At 37.1% G+C, this 16664-nt stretch overlaps 1 protein-coding gene across 1 annotated transcript in view; it reads left to right on the forward strand.

The window, feature by feature from the left end:
- Positions 1–16664, forward strand: part of LOC144802107 (uncharacterized protein C1orf87-like) — a 66754-nt gene that overhangs the window by 28282 nt on the left and 21808 nt on the right. Inside the window, exons 3-5 of the mRNA XM_078671789.1 lie at positions 3354–3455; positions 7268–7531; positions 7777–7904. Of these exons, the coding sequence (XP_078527915.1) occupies positions 3354–3455; positions 7268–7531; positions 7777–7904 (494 nt within the window). The remainder of the gene's footprint in view (positions 1–3353; positions 3456–7267; positions 7532–7776; positions 7905–16664) is intronic.

Consider the following 16664-nt stretch of genomic DNA (forward strand, 5'->3'; position numbering starts at 1 on the left):
TTCTTATACTAATTTATATTTTTTTAAAATGATATTCTACTGGTACATTAAAACTGTCAAGTATTTACCTTGCTGATAGTCCTTTATTTTTCTTATATTTTTAAATCTTTGGTTGAATCGATTGTTGTTTCAGGTATTTTTCACAATCTATACTGCTTCACAACATACATTGAAGTATCTAAAATAAAATGTTGATTTGCATGAGATGCAAAGCAAATAAATACATATTCTATATTTTAATTATAATTATTCTGACATTTAGATGTTATCCATTTTTACGCTGTATTATGTGTCTCTCTTACTATTTTTAACATATTACATTTACGATTAATTTTCGAAGGATGTGGGGGAGAGGGAGAGAAAGTTTAGTAATGTTGCTTGTTTATTTTGGTTATGGTAATGTATTTTTTCATTTATTTATTTAAATTAAATAAGTTGAAATATAAGCTTTTTTAAAGTAATTAGCAGTTACCTTGTTGATAATGCAATTATTGGTTAAAAAAAATTTCATCAACCTTTGTTTCATTTTCTTAAAAGTATTCTGTTTAATAATTATAAAATCTTTAACATATATAAACATTCCGATCAAACGTTTTAATACTTTCTTTCTAAATGCTTATTATTATATTAAATAATTTATTTGAAAAAAAAAATTCAAAATATATTGGTGCTCATATGTTAGCACTACATAATTTCAATTCTTATTTCATTTGACTTACTTTAAAGTGAAAGAGAAATGCGTCTATGTTCCTTTTCCTTCAGAATTTAATCAAGAGGTCAGAGGGTCAGGTTTTCACGTCTGCTCACTCTGTTAGTTGATAATCAACTGCCTTCAAAATGGTGGGTTTCTTCTATTTATAACTTTTCCTAATTATCATTATTTTTGGAGTGAATTATACCGTTCCGTTTCTAAATTTCTTTAAAATTATTTGATGTGGAAACATATAATTTAAAATACGTTACGTGGAAGTAAACTTTTAATATTATCGTTCCATTTTGGCATCCATCTTGAAAGTCTTGTTGATATTGTAGGTCATGGAAATCGTAGATGGACTTCATTTTAGTTTCCTGTGTGTAAAATGGCGCAACTTTGCACGTTAATGTGTTACTTTTGATTAAAAAGTTTAAAAATCAATTATTTACTAATCATTTAATCCTTATTTTTTCTATACGTCGTTATTTTCTTGAAATATAATAATTTTCCTTACTATGACTACTTTGTAAAATATATCGAGTACGTTTTTTATTAATCTCGTTTTAATTAGAATATCTCTATGCATTGCATTGTATCTGTGTTGTTTGAATAATAGAAATATAGGTCGATTATTTATGGAATTAGTTTACTACCAACACGTCGTTTTATTTTATTATACTTAAATAATAAAAAAAAAAATTTATTTTATTTAAATAATAAATATATATATAACATTTTAAAAATCTAATTAATTATTTTTTTAAATATTTGTTTACAGATAATGTAACAATATGAAATGATTTACCGAAATTATTTTGAAAATTAATGTAAATTTTTAAAATTTTAATATATTTATTGTTACTCAAGTATTAATTTTAATACTCGAGTATTAAATTTAATACTCTTATGATTATACAGTATTTTTGGCTATTACTTTATTTATTTAATTTTTTAATTTATTTATTTAATTAATTTAAAATTATAATATTTTAAGGTAATTTATTAATTTATTAATTTTTAAATAAAAAAAGAAAGTTTATGTGGAGATTTTTTATAGATTTTAATACACTTCCCCACCCAAAACCCCTATTTTCCCTGCATCCCGTGCCAGATTTTATGTTACAAAAAAAAAAGGTATATGTTTAAAATATTTATTAAAATATTGTTACTTGTACGTGTAGTTTTTCTCTATTTTTTAATACACTTCCCCACCCAAAACCCCTATTTTCCCTGCATCCCGTGCCAGATTTTATGTTACAAAAAAAATGTATATATAAAAAAATCGATGTAAATGTATGCGTTGTAACAGAATGCGTTGTATTGGTACTTTTTCATTAATAATACTATATTGCGATGTAGTGGTATGCGTTGTAAAAAATCGCGTTGTAATAGACTTTGCGATGTAAAAAATGCGATGTAAAAACATGCGTTGTAATAACATGCGTTGTAGTGACACCAATCCACGGTAGTATGTGATCATTCTCACCTAACCTTGACTACCACTGCAAAAAGAAGGGGGAGCAAGAGGAAAAACTTTGACAAAATATTCTTTCTAGTTGAATCGTATAATCACCAACAAAGCAGTTTTCTGATGCTAAACACTTTCTATTTTATTTCGTAAATTGGATTTAGCAGCAGAAACCTTGGGTGGTTGCATGGGAACGCCCATGCACCACCCGTAATACGCCCCTTGGCGCTAAGGATTGCAGAACAGCACAAATGAGCAGTTTCGTATTACTTTCATGTTATAAACTTGTTTAGCGCTGGAATGTAAATCAGAAAAAAACATATTTTGTGACGTAAACAGCATAAAATCTTAGGATATCTCCCCTTTTATTACTTATTATACACGAGCCGCCTCCTCCTCTCAGTACTTGATGAAATATTTCCTCTTGTGCAAAAGATCTTTTCCCGTGTGGGTCTAATGTATGAGGGTGACGAGAGAGTCAGGAAAAAGGCCAAGAACTCAAAACTGAGGAGAATGAGTGATAAGGATGACTGGTGAATGAGAATAATCACTGATAAGTGAGAAGGACGACTGATGAGTTTGGACTACAACTGAAGAGTGAGGAGTAAAGAGAACAACTGAAGAGGAGAATGAGTGACTTGAAGATTTGAGTGACAGGTGGGGAGGAGGACACATAATGATGTATAATGTATACATGATATATAATGAGTGCTTGTGACTTACCAATATCCCCTTTTAAGCGCTTTTTCCAAACTCCAATTAGGTGTTCACATGGAGGTAAGAAATGTCTCTGTTCTAACTCAAACCTACAAATTGAGATTTTGTACTCTTAACGTACAGCACTTCATTTGTAGGCTAGTTTGACCAGTATTTTGAATTAAACATATTGCACGTTATTTATTTTAGACCCCTTTTCATTCTTAACCTGATATTTCAGAAATTAACTTTTATTTCCCGAGTCTTTGAATTTTTGCAGGCTACAAATTGCCCACATTGTGTTCTTCATGGAGTGCAATTTTCCAAGCATCTGTGACCAGGAGCTCATCTTGTGTTTTTGGTACACATTACCTAATTAAAAAAAAAAAAAAAATTGTATTGTAGTTGTTATTGTGTAGCTTAATGCATAAATGAAACCTTTATCTTTTCTCTGTGTGACATCTATTTTAACTCATTATTGATTTATTTTAAAAGGACTTCACCGTATCCGACGTTCAGTGCCTCACAGCACCCACTGGGGATCAAAGCTTATCCTTCATTCACACCTTCAAGAAGCCACAAAGCACATACCAGCAGGTAAAACATAGCCGATGGCTGATATAATTTACATCAACAGGAAACCCAGTGTGTCGGGGTACCTACCTCCCAATTAATACCCTAGAGGTAAAGCACAAAAGACACCTGCTCATGTATAATTAAACATAGCTCGAGGTAAATTATTTAGTTTCAGCACCTTAATGAATGTGATGCTTAGAACACACATGTTTACTGTGCTCAGGTAGCATTGCATATACGTACTTTATGCTAGCCCTCTTGATATGATTATGGAGTCATAAATTAGTTTATGAAGGGAAATGCCCATTTGACAATACTTTTATACACACATTAAAGTACAAGTTCAAATATAATAACATATAAACGACTTATTTACAATTTAAGATACACGATTGCATACACAACTCGATCCAAGGCAACTCCAAACTCTTTACTTTCCAGTCCCATTTTTAACAAAAAGAGGTAATAATTTTTCGATGCATATTGATATCAACCAAGAAAACTGGATGCAGGTGCTTGGTTCAGGGTCCGCGGATCAACAGGCAGGTCATTGGGACATGTTCAACTGTCTTCTGTACCTTTAAGTCACATGGGCATGACACCTGCCCCATAGTTCGCTTTGCAGATGGGATCACTCCCTTTACTGTCCATCATGACTTAATGTACTAATCAATATATGTAAAAGTATTATTAACAAAGGTCACCAACAGGTGCAAATATAAAATTGTACCCACGTAGGAGATGAGCCCAAAACACAACAAAAAAATGGACACAGGGACTCCCCGGAGCAAGATAAGTAAACCCACAAACAGCTTGCCCTGGCGCAAACACTTAGACATTTGCAAAATTGTATGCGTTACCTAACACATGCGTTACCTAACACAGTTTATGCAACACTCTTTTAACTGCAGTGTGCGCACTGTTACCAATGGTTGTTACAGTATTGATTCTTACCAACTTTTTATCCGAGCCTGTCCTGATGACTGGGATCTCGTAGATCTGAATTTGAGAAGAGGCTCATCGCTAAAATGGCAGGGGCCTGTCTTTAAACAATGTGGGTGTGGCACATCGGCACAGAACTTGAAATATGAAGGTCTCGTGTAGGTCTTTTTTTAATTGCTCTATTATGGATTTTACGAGATGTACACCTATTTATTTTGTAGCATCTTTCGGTATGTTTATGCAGCTTTGGCAAGATACATCACTTAATAAAGAGAAAACAGACCTGCCAAAGTAATTACGTTGTTTTCGAACACGAGTGACCTATTTATGAACATATAATATGATCCATTATGTAAAAGTATCTCAAAATCATATATTTAGGCGACATACGTGTAAATGATACTTTTGTTAATGTTGTGTCTAGTCTATTAGTACATAGTATGGAGTAGTGCCTATTTTAATGATATGGCGTGTGAGTCAAACCATCTATCTTCGCCTTTTATGTCAATATCTCTTACCATTGTGCGTATCCCCTATGCTCGTTCTCATCTTTCCTACTCAGTCTTCATATTTTCTGTTACATTGTAGCTGCAATGGTGTTCTTTTTCAGCCGTGTGTGATGTCTGTTTACATTATTCTCATCTCCTCCTTCTTTTTGTGGTTACATTCAAGGAGGCCTCTCATCCGTTTTTGTTGATAAAGCTATCTGAATGGTGCCCCACATGTTGTAAGCTGTTTCTCTTCCCCTTTACTTACAAGTGGTGTTCATGATGTCACCTCTTTGTTTGCCCATTATTCCAAAACTAGCAACCATAATTGTATATCATGTGCAAACATTGCTTTACATGTTGCAGCTCTTCTGTGTTTAGTGAGCACATAGGCCAGGGCTACGAACCTCCTTGTCACCTTTAGCGTCTTAGCCCTTATTCCTTGACAGTGCTTAATTTGAACTGGAGATTTCCGGTGCTCGGAGCCAGCACTTAATTGCCAACACAGCACTGATGATGGTCTGCCACACAGTGGCGGCTCCTCCGCTAAGGCAGAGGAGCATAGCCCCACTGCTCTCTGAGCAGATAAAAAAGTAAAAGTAAAATGATAATAACCCAATGTTATTAGCATTTTATTTTTCCAAACTTGCTCAGTTTTATCATGGTTTGGTCCGTTTGACCTTGCCAAAGAGGCCTGCTTAAATTTTATCATAAATCTAAAGTTTTCCGAACAGGGGCCCCTAAAATCCTTAAATTGTCCCTGATTACGAGAGATCAAAGGGGATATCCTTTGGAAGGCACACGCTATATTAAATATTGAAGATGTATGTATAAATAAGGTTTGCAGAAGTGTCTTGAAATGCAATATTTAAGTTGAGGCAAGTTAATGTATCACAGAACGTAACACCATTGTTATGACATAAAATAAATCCAAACAAGATAGAGGGTTGTCTGAAATGCTCTGCAATAAAGTTGTCATTCTTCCACCTAAAAATGGCACACATGTAATTACCATTACCTTTTAGTAACACACAACCAAACTGCAATTTTGAGCTAAAACCCTCTGAATGGGGAATACATGTGTGGAAACGGATTACCCCGTGGGATTCCATAGTTTAACCTTTATTTTTATTTATTTATTCAGTGTTTTCTATAGTGCAAACAAAACCCAAAATGTGGGTGTCAGAGTGCTTTACTTTACAGCCACATTCAAAATCAGCAGATATCCAATTCTTTAACGTCAAGTACAATGTATACGTAATCCAACATTGGAAAGTGCTTACCCTTACATAAATAACACCAAATAAAGAATGCTAGAAAAAACTAGATTTCAGTAAAACATGCCATATGATACTTAAAATAAAAAACAAAACAAAAAAAACTCAATCCATACTTTAAACAACTGGTAAATGTGTGTAAGGAGGGCCTGATTTGATGCAGGGGGTGTGAGAAGGGTCGAGAGAGTAGTGGAGGGAAAGGAAAGCAGAATCATGGCACGGAGGAGAATGCCATGTTCCGCACAAGCCAGAGAAAAAGGATGCCTGGAATTGGCAGTGATGCTTGGCTTGTATTGCAGCTGAATCCTCACGCGATATTACTGGACAGAATTTCCAGTCAGTAAAATCGGGTCCATTGTCACCACACACTGGAAAACGGGGTATGAGAAACCGAGCCAGCAGTGATTGAGTGGAATGGAATTCCACATGGTCATTCCTGCTGCCCAATTTGTAATCAGGATTCAATTGGGCTTGTAAAGTGTAAGCATGGAACTTGTCATGCTCTTTCAAGTCATGTTTTTTAAACAAGAGCTTTACCCGGCTATACCCTGTTCTTCAGCAACATTCTTTGTAATTGAAGTTAGGGCTTTGGGTATCCAAGGCTTTGAGATGGAAAAGCCTGTAGTCACTCATTCCAGTAGACCTGAATGGATGCTGCGGTTACAGGAGATTGCCCCTTTGGTCATAAGCTTATGTTCTGTGTGATCCATTACCAGCCAGGCCGTTATATGACTCCTTATTGGTACAGTAAAGTGGTATTGGTGTTCTCTGCACATCTTGACACAGTATTATGTTTAAAAAATGGGGACCGTCTTAAAAGTATACCTAATATATTGTTTCACTTTTTTGGCATGGTATTTCTTGAATCCTTTCATTTTATTGTGCCCCATTAATGGACTGTATATCAAATCTTCATTGTCAATCAGTTGATTAGCGTATTGCATTTGACAATTGCAATATGTGCTACTAAATCTCCTTGTGAACAGATAGAGTTAATATTAATTGTAGGTCAGGGCAGCACTATCTACACTCTTAATTTTCTGACATTCAGATGAACTACAAAAAATTACAAAATTGAAAACTATTTGATGTATGTGTGTCAACATTTTTTTTGTACAATTTTCAGAATGTTTGCCAAAAGCCACTGTTCCTCGATAATGAAGATGATGCTCTAATCTCTACAATTCGAAATGACCACAAGTTCTATACATTTAGTGCGAAAGAACTTGACAATTTTCAGGAGGATATGAACACTTTGGATCCCACTGGGTCTGGATTCCTGCGTCAGTCTCAAATAAGTCTGTGTCTACTGAGGCATCAGCTTCCGCTAACTTCACCAACAATCAAAGTGCTGTTTCAGAAGTTTGCCAAACTTAATGACCCAGAATTGGTATGATGATTTCGATGTATTTTCAGTACTCATGAAAGCAAACTGTGCACATTTTCCTTTCTTTACAAAAGTACGAGTCGTAAAAAATGTTTTAGATGATTGTATTGTATTGTTATTAAGAACTATTTAAACAGTGTTGTCGGCAGCAATAGAATAATGATAGGAACAACAAACAGTCTTAACTTTCCTCAGTTATTTCAATATTTGCTGACTGAATTATTTGATCATATTGTAATCTCTTGTAGGTAAATTATGCAACCCTTCTCCAGTTTCTAAAACTATCCTTGTCAGATAAAAGTAGCTGTGCCAAAGACCAGGAGCCCAGCGAAGTGCTACCAGCGAAGAGTATGGAATTGGACCCAAAAACAAAAAGGTGTGTTCTCTATTTACCCGTTCAATTGGGAGATGACTTACCGCTATATGTATCAAGCTATTTAGCATTCGCAAAGGCCGAAATTCTGCGAATTTCGGCCTTTGCGAATGCTAAATAGACAAATGGAATGTATCAAACAAGTTTGATGCAAAATAAGGATTAGCAAAATTTGCTAATCCTTATTTTGCGATTGCACTTAAGGAATTGCAAATTTTGCGATTCCTTAAATGCAATGTATCAAACAAATATTATGGAAAAAATGCCATTAAGGATTAGCAAATTACCACCAACTCCTAGTTGGTGGTAATTTGCGAATTCTTATCAAAAAGCTTTTTTGAAAAAAACCAAAGGTGCCATATGACGCCCATACATGCCCTTAGGGCATGTATGTGCGCCATATGCCCCCAAATGTCTTTTTCAGGGGTGCAGCAGGGTGTTCTTGAGACACCCCTGCACCCTTGGAAAAATCCCTAATTTGCGATCAGCAAATTGCTAATTGCAAATTGCACTTTCATTCCTATGGGCCTCCTGGCCCATGGAAATGAAGGGGTAATTTGCGAATGACAATTTGCTAATCTCAAATTAGAAATGCTAAGGAATCGCTATTGGAAAGCGATTTTGTACATACATACCGTTTTGCATTTCCTAAATAGCGATTCCTTAAAATTCGCTATTTAGGAAATGCAAAATGGTTTGTTGATACATATAGCGGTTAATATGCAGTATTGTGCAAATACAACTTGCATTCAAATATCCTGGTTTAAAAGTTCAGGCTGTCAGCAATTTGGAATGCAAAATAGTTTTTTTAGTTCAAAAAGAGGTTTATTAGAATAAAAGATTACAATGGTATACAGAATATAAAAACATAGAGTGTAACAAGATTATACATACTAAATCAGTTGGATTGGAGTAGTATCCAAAGTATAAAAGAATCAATCAAACATTACATAAACAATCAGTAGAACTATATCATATAACACAGGAAGATAAAAAGGAGAAAATGACATAGTATATAAAATAGTATAACACATATGAAGTATAAATAGATCAATATAAAAGCATGGAGGAAGTCATGGAGGTTTAGCGACTTCTTGTTGTAAAGGTGTAGATGTGGAAAAGCACTTAGCACTAGTATCGATGAATAATATAACCAGTGCCCACAAATCTAAATGTTTGGGAGCCAAATGTGTCAGGAATACAAATGTGGTGTCTAGCCTATGACTGTGGCAAACCGCATACCACCAAGCTTGGTATGAAAGTTTGGTAAAATCCTTCCAATTCTTGGTTATTTGTTGGAAAGCTCCTGCTAATAATAGGTCAATTATTCTTACATTTACGTCAGATTGTTCCCAAATAGAAGATCAACTACCCCAAAAAATATGTAAAACAGAGAAGGAATGGTTAGATTGAAAAAAATCTAATTAAGTTGTGACCACATCTTTTCCCCAAAAACTCGGAAAAACTTGCATTCAAAAAGGAGATGGAACAAGTCAGCATGTGGTAGCGAACAAGACCACCATGTATGTGAAGTAGGACGAGGGGAGATAATAAAAGTCTGTTATGTATGAAAAAGAGTGTTTCAGTTGTATTTGCGACTCTAGATGATTTCCTAAGTTTAAGCCATATTTTGTCCCAAAAATCCACGGTCCAGGATATATCTAAGTCTTTTTCCCAGGATAGTTCTGTCTTAGTTTTATTTCTTGGAATAGGCGGAGTATATATAGTAGAGGCTCTAGACACTTGAAGTAATAAAGAGCGTAATATGCCTGCATGGGTAGAAGTAAGGGAGATGTCAGGAGGAGATGCTATGTAATGTGAGTAGGTAGCTTGAATAGCATTTGTTAAGAGAGAATATTTAAAGCGAAAAGATACTGGGAAACCAAAAACAGCGCTAGCTTGTGAAAAGGTCATAATCATATCACAACTGTATAATTGGTTCACCCATATCAACCCCCGTTGTCCCCACGATTTCCAAAAGAAAGGTCTATTATTTATTAAAATGTGTATGTTATGCCATATAGGAAAATTAAGAAAGGATGTCCGAGGAGCCATTGGAATGATTCTGGAAGTATATTTAAGAATAGGAGTAGAAACAGATTGAGGTTTGCGCATGATAGATAAATATTCTTGAAAAGAAAAAGGGGATAAGAAAGACCGTTCTAGTGTGGTCCAAAGAGGGCATTTTATGGAAGGATCGGAGAGCCAACGTGACGACTGGGTTAATATGAAAGATTCATGGTAAAGAGGGAAATCAGGAAAATGTGTTCCCCCTTCTGATTTTGGACGAGTCAATTTACGAATGGACATACGTGATTTCTTGTTCCCCCATACAAAAGAAAAGAGGATGGAATTAATTTTCTTTAAATATTTGAGAGGAATCGGCAATGGGATCTTAGATATTGTATATAAGACTATGGGGGAGAGCATCATTTTAATGGTGTCCAAACGACCCCACCAACACAGGTACAAGGGATGCCATTTTGCCGTTAAAGAAGATAATCTATGTATACAATTTTCCATACAACGTGATACCGTCCCTGCTAAAGATGGAGTAAAGTGTAAACCTAAATATTTAATGAAATGGGGACTCCATGGGAAACCTGAAACAGCAAAGTCAGCACTAAAAGTATATTTCGTCAAGGGTAAAATTTCAATTGGTCCCTATTCAGTTTGTAACCAGATACAGATGCAAAGGATTCCACCTCTTCTAAAAAGGCAGGGAGGGAAACTTGGGGTTGGGATAAAAATAAAAGTACGTCATCAGCATAAGCTGCCATTTTGATAATGGTCTCATGAAAAGTAGAGCCGTGTATGTCATCATTTTGACGGATTCTAAGCAAAAAAGGTTCTAAAGCAAAATTAAAAAGAAACGGGGAAAGAGGACAGCCCTGTCTAACTCCTCTTGAAAGGTTAAAGTAAGAAGAGATCCCACCATTTGCAGTCACATCAGCCCTTTGGTTAGACTATAGGATAGAGATTAAAGCAATAATTTTGGGACCAAAACCAAACCACTTAAGTGTACAAAAAGATAAGACCATTCAACTCTATTGAATGCTTTTTCTGCATCCAAAGGTATGGCAGCTAAAGGGTGATAGATACGTGATACCTTGGACAGAATATCACAAAATAAACAAGTGTTATCCGTAATAAGCCTCCCCTTAACAAAGCCAGATTGTTCAGTCCCTAGCAAATCGGGCAACTGAGATTGCAAACGTAATGCTAAAGCTTTCGAAAAGATTTTATAATTCATATTAACCAGGGAAATAGGTCGATAATTTTTGCAATGTTGAGGATCCTTACCATCTTTAGGAATGAGACAAATAAGAGCATCAGAAAAAGAAACCAGTGGATTCTCCAGATTGTAAAAATGAAAGTATAAGTGAATGCAGCTTGGGAATCAATAAATAAGAAAAATGAATAAGGAATTCAACAGTGAGGCCGTGTGGTCCCGGAGCCTTATCCTTTTTAAGGATTTTTAAAGCGACAAAGAGTTCTTTCTGTGTGACATCAGATTCTAAAAGAGAAAGATCCGGGTGCGAATCAGAGGAGCAATGAATTTTGGAAAGGAAATGATAGACAGGATTATATTATTATAAAATTGAAGAAATTCCTTCAAAATGTCCTTATCCTTAAATTTCAATGAATTATCGGTGCCAAAAATAGATTCTATATTAAATGTATTTTGTTTAGTTTTTAAATAATTGGCCAATAGTTTCCCGGCTTTATTTTGACCACCATAAATTTTCGCGCTAGATTAGAATGCAAAATTGTTTTAACTGTTCAGCGATCTGTATGTACATCCTGGAATTGACTGTTAATTATTAAAATAGCAAAAACGCTAGCAAAGTGTTCAAATACTCATCAAATAATAATCTTATCAGCTCAAGCTTTGTGAAAATATATCTGTCATCAGCCTTTATATTTAACAATGGACTGGATCACATAAACTTAATTTCCCCTAATCGTGTTTGCATTATGTGTACACACATTGTGCAATGCTTGATGTTACCATCAAGGTGTACTGACTTATCTATTATTTTGTTATTACTGGTTATATTTTACATCCATCAAACCATGGGCCTGATTCACAAAGGTAAGCATACACTTTTTTGTAAGTTTACTATTTTTTGGGATAGTGACAAACTGCAAGTATAACTTTACTATTAGTAATTTTCTGACTTCTGAGACTACGCATATAAAAACATAGGCCTCTAAAATCTTTTTATGTGTGGAGGCTCTGCAATCATATAATTACTATTAGTAAAATTAAACAGGCAGTTCCTGAATATCGAAAAAATAGTAAAAGTGTATGTTTACCTTTGTGAATCAGGTTCCATGCCTAAACATGATACCTAGTCCTCGTTAGGAAAACCCCCATTTGCTGTATGAAAAAGGAGGACACACCATAAAGTTCTGTAGTGTGTGTCACAACTAAGTCTGGGTGGCGAACTCCGCTCCACTCGCGGAGTTTGTGGAGTTTTCCACACTCCGCCTTACGCAGAGCTCATGGAGTTCCGAAAAACACCGCTCCGCGTAGCAGAGTTTTTTTCTCACTCGTGTTCGTCAACATCAAGTTGGCAAGCGCGACCGAGGAAAATCCACCTCCCAGCGAGATTTTTCCTCGTTTACGATCATTAACATCAAGTTGGCCAGCGCAAGCGTGGAAAATCAACCTCCCGGCGAGATTTCTGATAGCGGGCAGTCAAATTTTTCATTCCGAGTGGTTGTGTATGCTCGCGAATGCTCGCGTTGAGAAACTGTCCGGTCTCGTTGAGAAAGCTGCCGCGCTAGTAAAAATCTATTCAAGCGGCAGAAAGGAAGCAGCACCCCTTGGGCTGTGCATGGTGCCATTCCCGATGATTGCACAGTGCGGACAAGCACCTGGCACTGAAAATCAGCGTGAACAACAATTATCTAACGCACTCCGCCGCTTGCGGACCTCTGCGTAGAGCGGCTGATTTTTTTTTACACTTCATGGAGACGTAGTGGATCTCCATGAACTCGGCCTAGGCTTTGTCACAACCCAAGACAGTCATTGAAAAGTAAAAGGAACAGGCTCCGATGTTAGTCCAATACTCTCCTTCAAATAAGAATGTCGGGCGGTGAAGTGACCAAATTCCTGCCTACAGGTTCTTGGGAGGAGAAAAATGGGATTGGGAGAAGCTAAACATACTAGAGTATGATGACTCGTCTCTCAGCAGTTCAGCTGAGCACCTGTCTCTCCCTACACGCTCTGACGTATTAACTTTAAAGAGACCACATTTGCCACTGGTCAAGATAGCTTGACTATAACCATAAATACATTATATTAGACAAAAGAACTAGTACAAGTGCAAAAGATCACAGAGCGATTCCAGTCCCAATATATTTTAGCTGGTGCTCAGAAAGAAACAGCAGGTAACAAACCCAAGAAGTACCCAGAGACCTTCCCTGAGCTCGGGAGCATGAGACAATACTAAGAACTCAGCAGGCCCATCAAGTAGCAATCAGGAAATGAAAATGAAAATCATAGCTGAAATCTTCTAGGAAATGCAAAGTTGAAAACAAGGAAACACTGGGGAATTAGGATGAACAAAACAAAGGTGCAAGGAACACCAACTACGGAGAGCAAATTGAGCAGTTGCAAGGTAACTTGTTCCCACTACCTGGCTGCTTAAATTGTCCTGGCTGCAGTCCTTCTGCCAAACTGATTGGCCATACTTCTTTGCCTACCTGGAAAACTTGACTCCTGCATCTCAACCACAGCTGCCACTGACTTGTCCTTCATAATAATAATAATAAAGTGGTTTATAAAGCGCCTGGTGACGCCTCCCAGCGTATCCCCGCGCTGAGTGAAAAAAAAAGGTCAGAGATCAAAGGAGGGGAAGAGCCTAAAGGGCAAATAGATACGTTTTGAGTAATTTTCTGAAAGTGGCTTCATTATTTGCTAGCCTAATATTGATGGGAAGGGTGTTCCATTTAATTGCTGCCAGGGAGTGGAAAGACCGACCTCCCATTCTGGATTTTTTTATACGGGGGATCATGAGGAGGCCCTTTCCCATCGAGCGAAGTGCTTTGTTAGGCTCATATGGAACAGCTAGGTCAGACAAGTAGGACGGTGCTTTATGAGAGATAATTCTATAGCAGAAAAGAAGTGCTTTAAAAAGAATTCTCTTTCTAATAGGCAGCCAGTGAAGGGTTGCCAAGGTGGGCTTAGAAGCAACTCTTCTGGGTAGTCTCAATACTAGCCGTGCTGCTGAGTTTTGTAGCACCTGCAATCTCCTGACGTTCTTTTCCGAAGTACCAAGAAGAAGTACATTGCCATAGTCCATGCGAGAGGTTACTAGGGCCTGAGTCATGGTGCGCCTGGCCTCCAAGGGGAGGAGGTCCAGGGTACGGTTGAGAGTTTTCATGACCCCAAAGCACTTCCCTACAATTTTATTTACATGGCTGTCAAAAGAGATTTGGTGTCCACCCAGACACCTAGATTCTTAGCTTCTCTGCCAGGGGTGGGTAAAGACCCCAGACAGGATGGCCACCATTCCTTGGTCCAGCTAGTATCCTTGCCTCCAATTATTAACACCTCAGTTTTAGAGCCGTTCAGTTTGAGGCAATGTTTCCATGTCCTTAGACTTTGAGCCTGAATTAAATCTTGGCGGACAGGTTACATCGTCACAACGGTAACAGATATACCTTTCTATCAAAATATAAATCCCATTCTTTCCTATGGGATTTATTTTTCGGAGGACGGGATATCCGTCACAGTTGTGACAGAGTAACCCGTCCGCCAAGTTCTAAATCAGGCCCTTTGTCTCTTTTTGCGTTGGTTGCTCTTTTACACAATTTGTCTGGGGCTTGAGAGTTCTTCCTATGATGCATGACAGTATTCCCCCCCGAAATACCTCCCCTCATTGCCCTAAGGGCTTATTAGGGAGTTTTTTTCTCAAACTCTCTGATTAATCGGGGGCATGCACATAGAAGGAGGCATCATAAACCTTTCAGGCTATAATATATTGTAAAAGACCATTTCGAATTTGAGATCATCTCTACCTCAAATTCTTGTTGGTCTGGTACTTTAATGATTGGATGTGGCCTGGTCATTTGTTTCCCACAAGCTCATTTTATTCTGGAAATATGGAATACTGGATCATTTTTCCACTGATCTGAAAATGGTAGTCTTACACCTGAATGTCCTATTAGTTTCACCTCAGAGAAGGGGCCTTCACAACTTGGGGGGAAGAGGCGGGGGGGGGGCATAGTCTTTGACCCCAGGATCACTAGATGATCTGCTGTCTAGCCCTTGAGTGTTATTGCTATGAGTCATGTCATCATGAAACTGGGCTAATTATAAAAACACATTTAACATACAATTGAATTGTAAAAGTGTTGTACTTTAGTAAACAAGTTGAACATGCCAGGTGTGTAGTAGAACAGCCATTAAATAATGGCATCCCAAACAATGGACTGAGCAAACAGGATGGATTTACCAATATGGTATTTATGTAGCAATTGATCAACAGCTTGTACGATATTTTACCACAATTTTACTGAGCAGTTATTGTTACATTTTCAATCAGGGACCTACCTTCTTTTTTGTTTTTCAGACGCAAACTCCCATAAAAAAGGTATTGGTTCATTCCTATATATAAATAATTACTATTTTATTTAAGTTCTACTACCTCAGTACATTACATTTACCTAGATTTTAAGGTCAACCATCAAAAATGTTCCCATTTCATACTTCATTCTGAATGTCGGTCCTGTTTTAAACAAAGAACATGAACTTTCACTGATATCTTTGTGTAATTGAAAGGAAACACTTTCTGTAAGTGAGTGCCCCAAAAGTCACTTTTACGAGAATGTATTATCAAGAGTGACTACATAAACAGACCAAAATATTATTGATAATTAAAACTTCTCCATCAGCAGCTAACCACACCCAGGAAATATCTATGAATGGATTACTCCAACGGCTCTTCCTAAATGTAACCCTTTGTAAAATGAACTACTTCCACATGAGCATCATAAGTATTTAAATGAACTTGTAAAAAGTCTCAATAGAGCAGTGCACCCGATACAAGTTTCCTAAGCATCAGAAACGTGGGTAAGTCCGTAACATTGAAAAAGTCTCAGAATGGTGAGTACTCCAAGCAACATGGTATCATCTGCAAGAAAACCAAATAATTGGAGAAAGTAAAACATTTCCCAATACAAAATGTTGGTAAATGACCTGGAATCATACAGGAAGCACAAGTGACATTGTACACATGTATTGCCCTAGACAGGGGTGTATCTTCAATGGGGATGTGTGGGGTGTCACACCCCAGAAATAGCATATGCAGGTACTAGGACATAGTACCTCTAGGTCGGGTTGTAGTACTCTCTGCCTCAGGATGTTCTTCAACAGCAGGGCTGCAGCAAAGATGGCTGACACAACTATGGCAATAGGGAAAGAACCCTTCCCCTTAAGGGTCGAGAGGAACTCCACGTGGGAGTACACCCTCCTGGGATCAAAACACTGAATCACAACAAGTACTCCCTCGGCGCGTGGACCAAATCCACGTCTTATCAAATATAAACCCTGGTAAGGTGAGAATGGAAAGTCCCTAGATGAAGTAACCCACTAGGGAGTGGGGAAGGAAACAATTCATTTTGTTTTAATTACCCTCACATACCCTAGTGATGCCATGCTTCATCATTGGGTCACCCTGATGCTTAAAATTCAGGGTGGGCTCGACCGTATTGCAGGGAGCTCTTGTGATATATGGCCTGGGGGAATTA

Source organism: Lissotriton helveticus, chromosome 1_2 (genome assembly GCF_964261635.1).
Source record: "Lissotriton helveticus chromosome 1_2, aLisHel1.1, whole genome shotgun sequence".
Classification (NCBI taxonomy): Eukaryota; Metazoa; Chordata; class Amphibia; order Caudata; family Salamandridae; genus Lissotriton; species Lissotriton helveticus.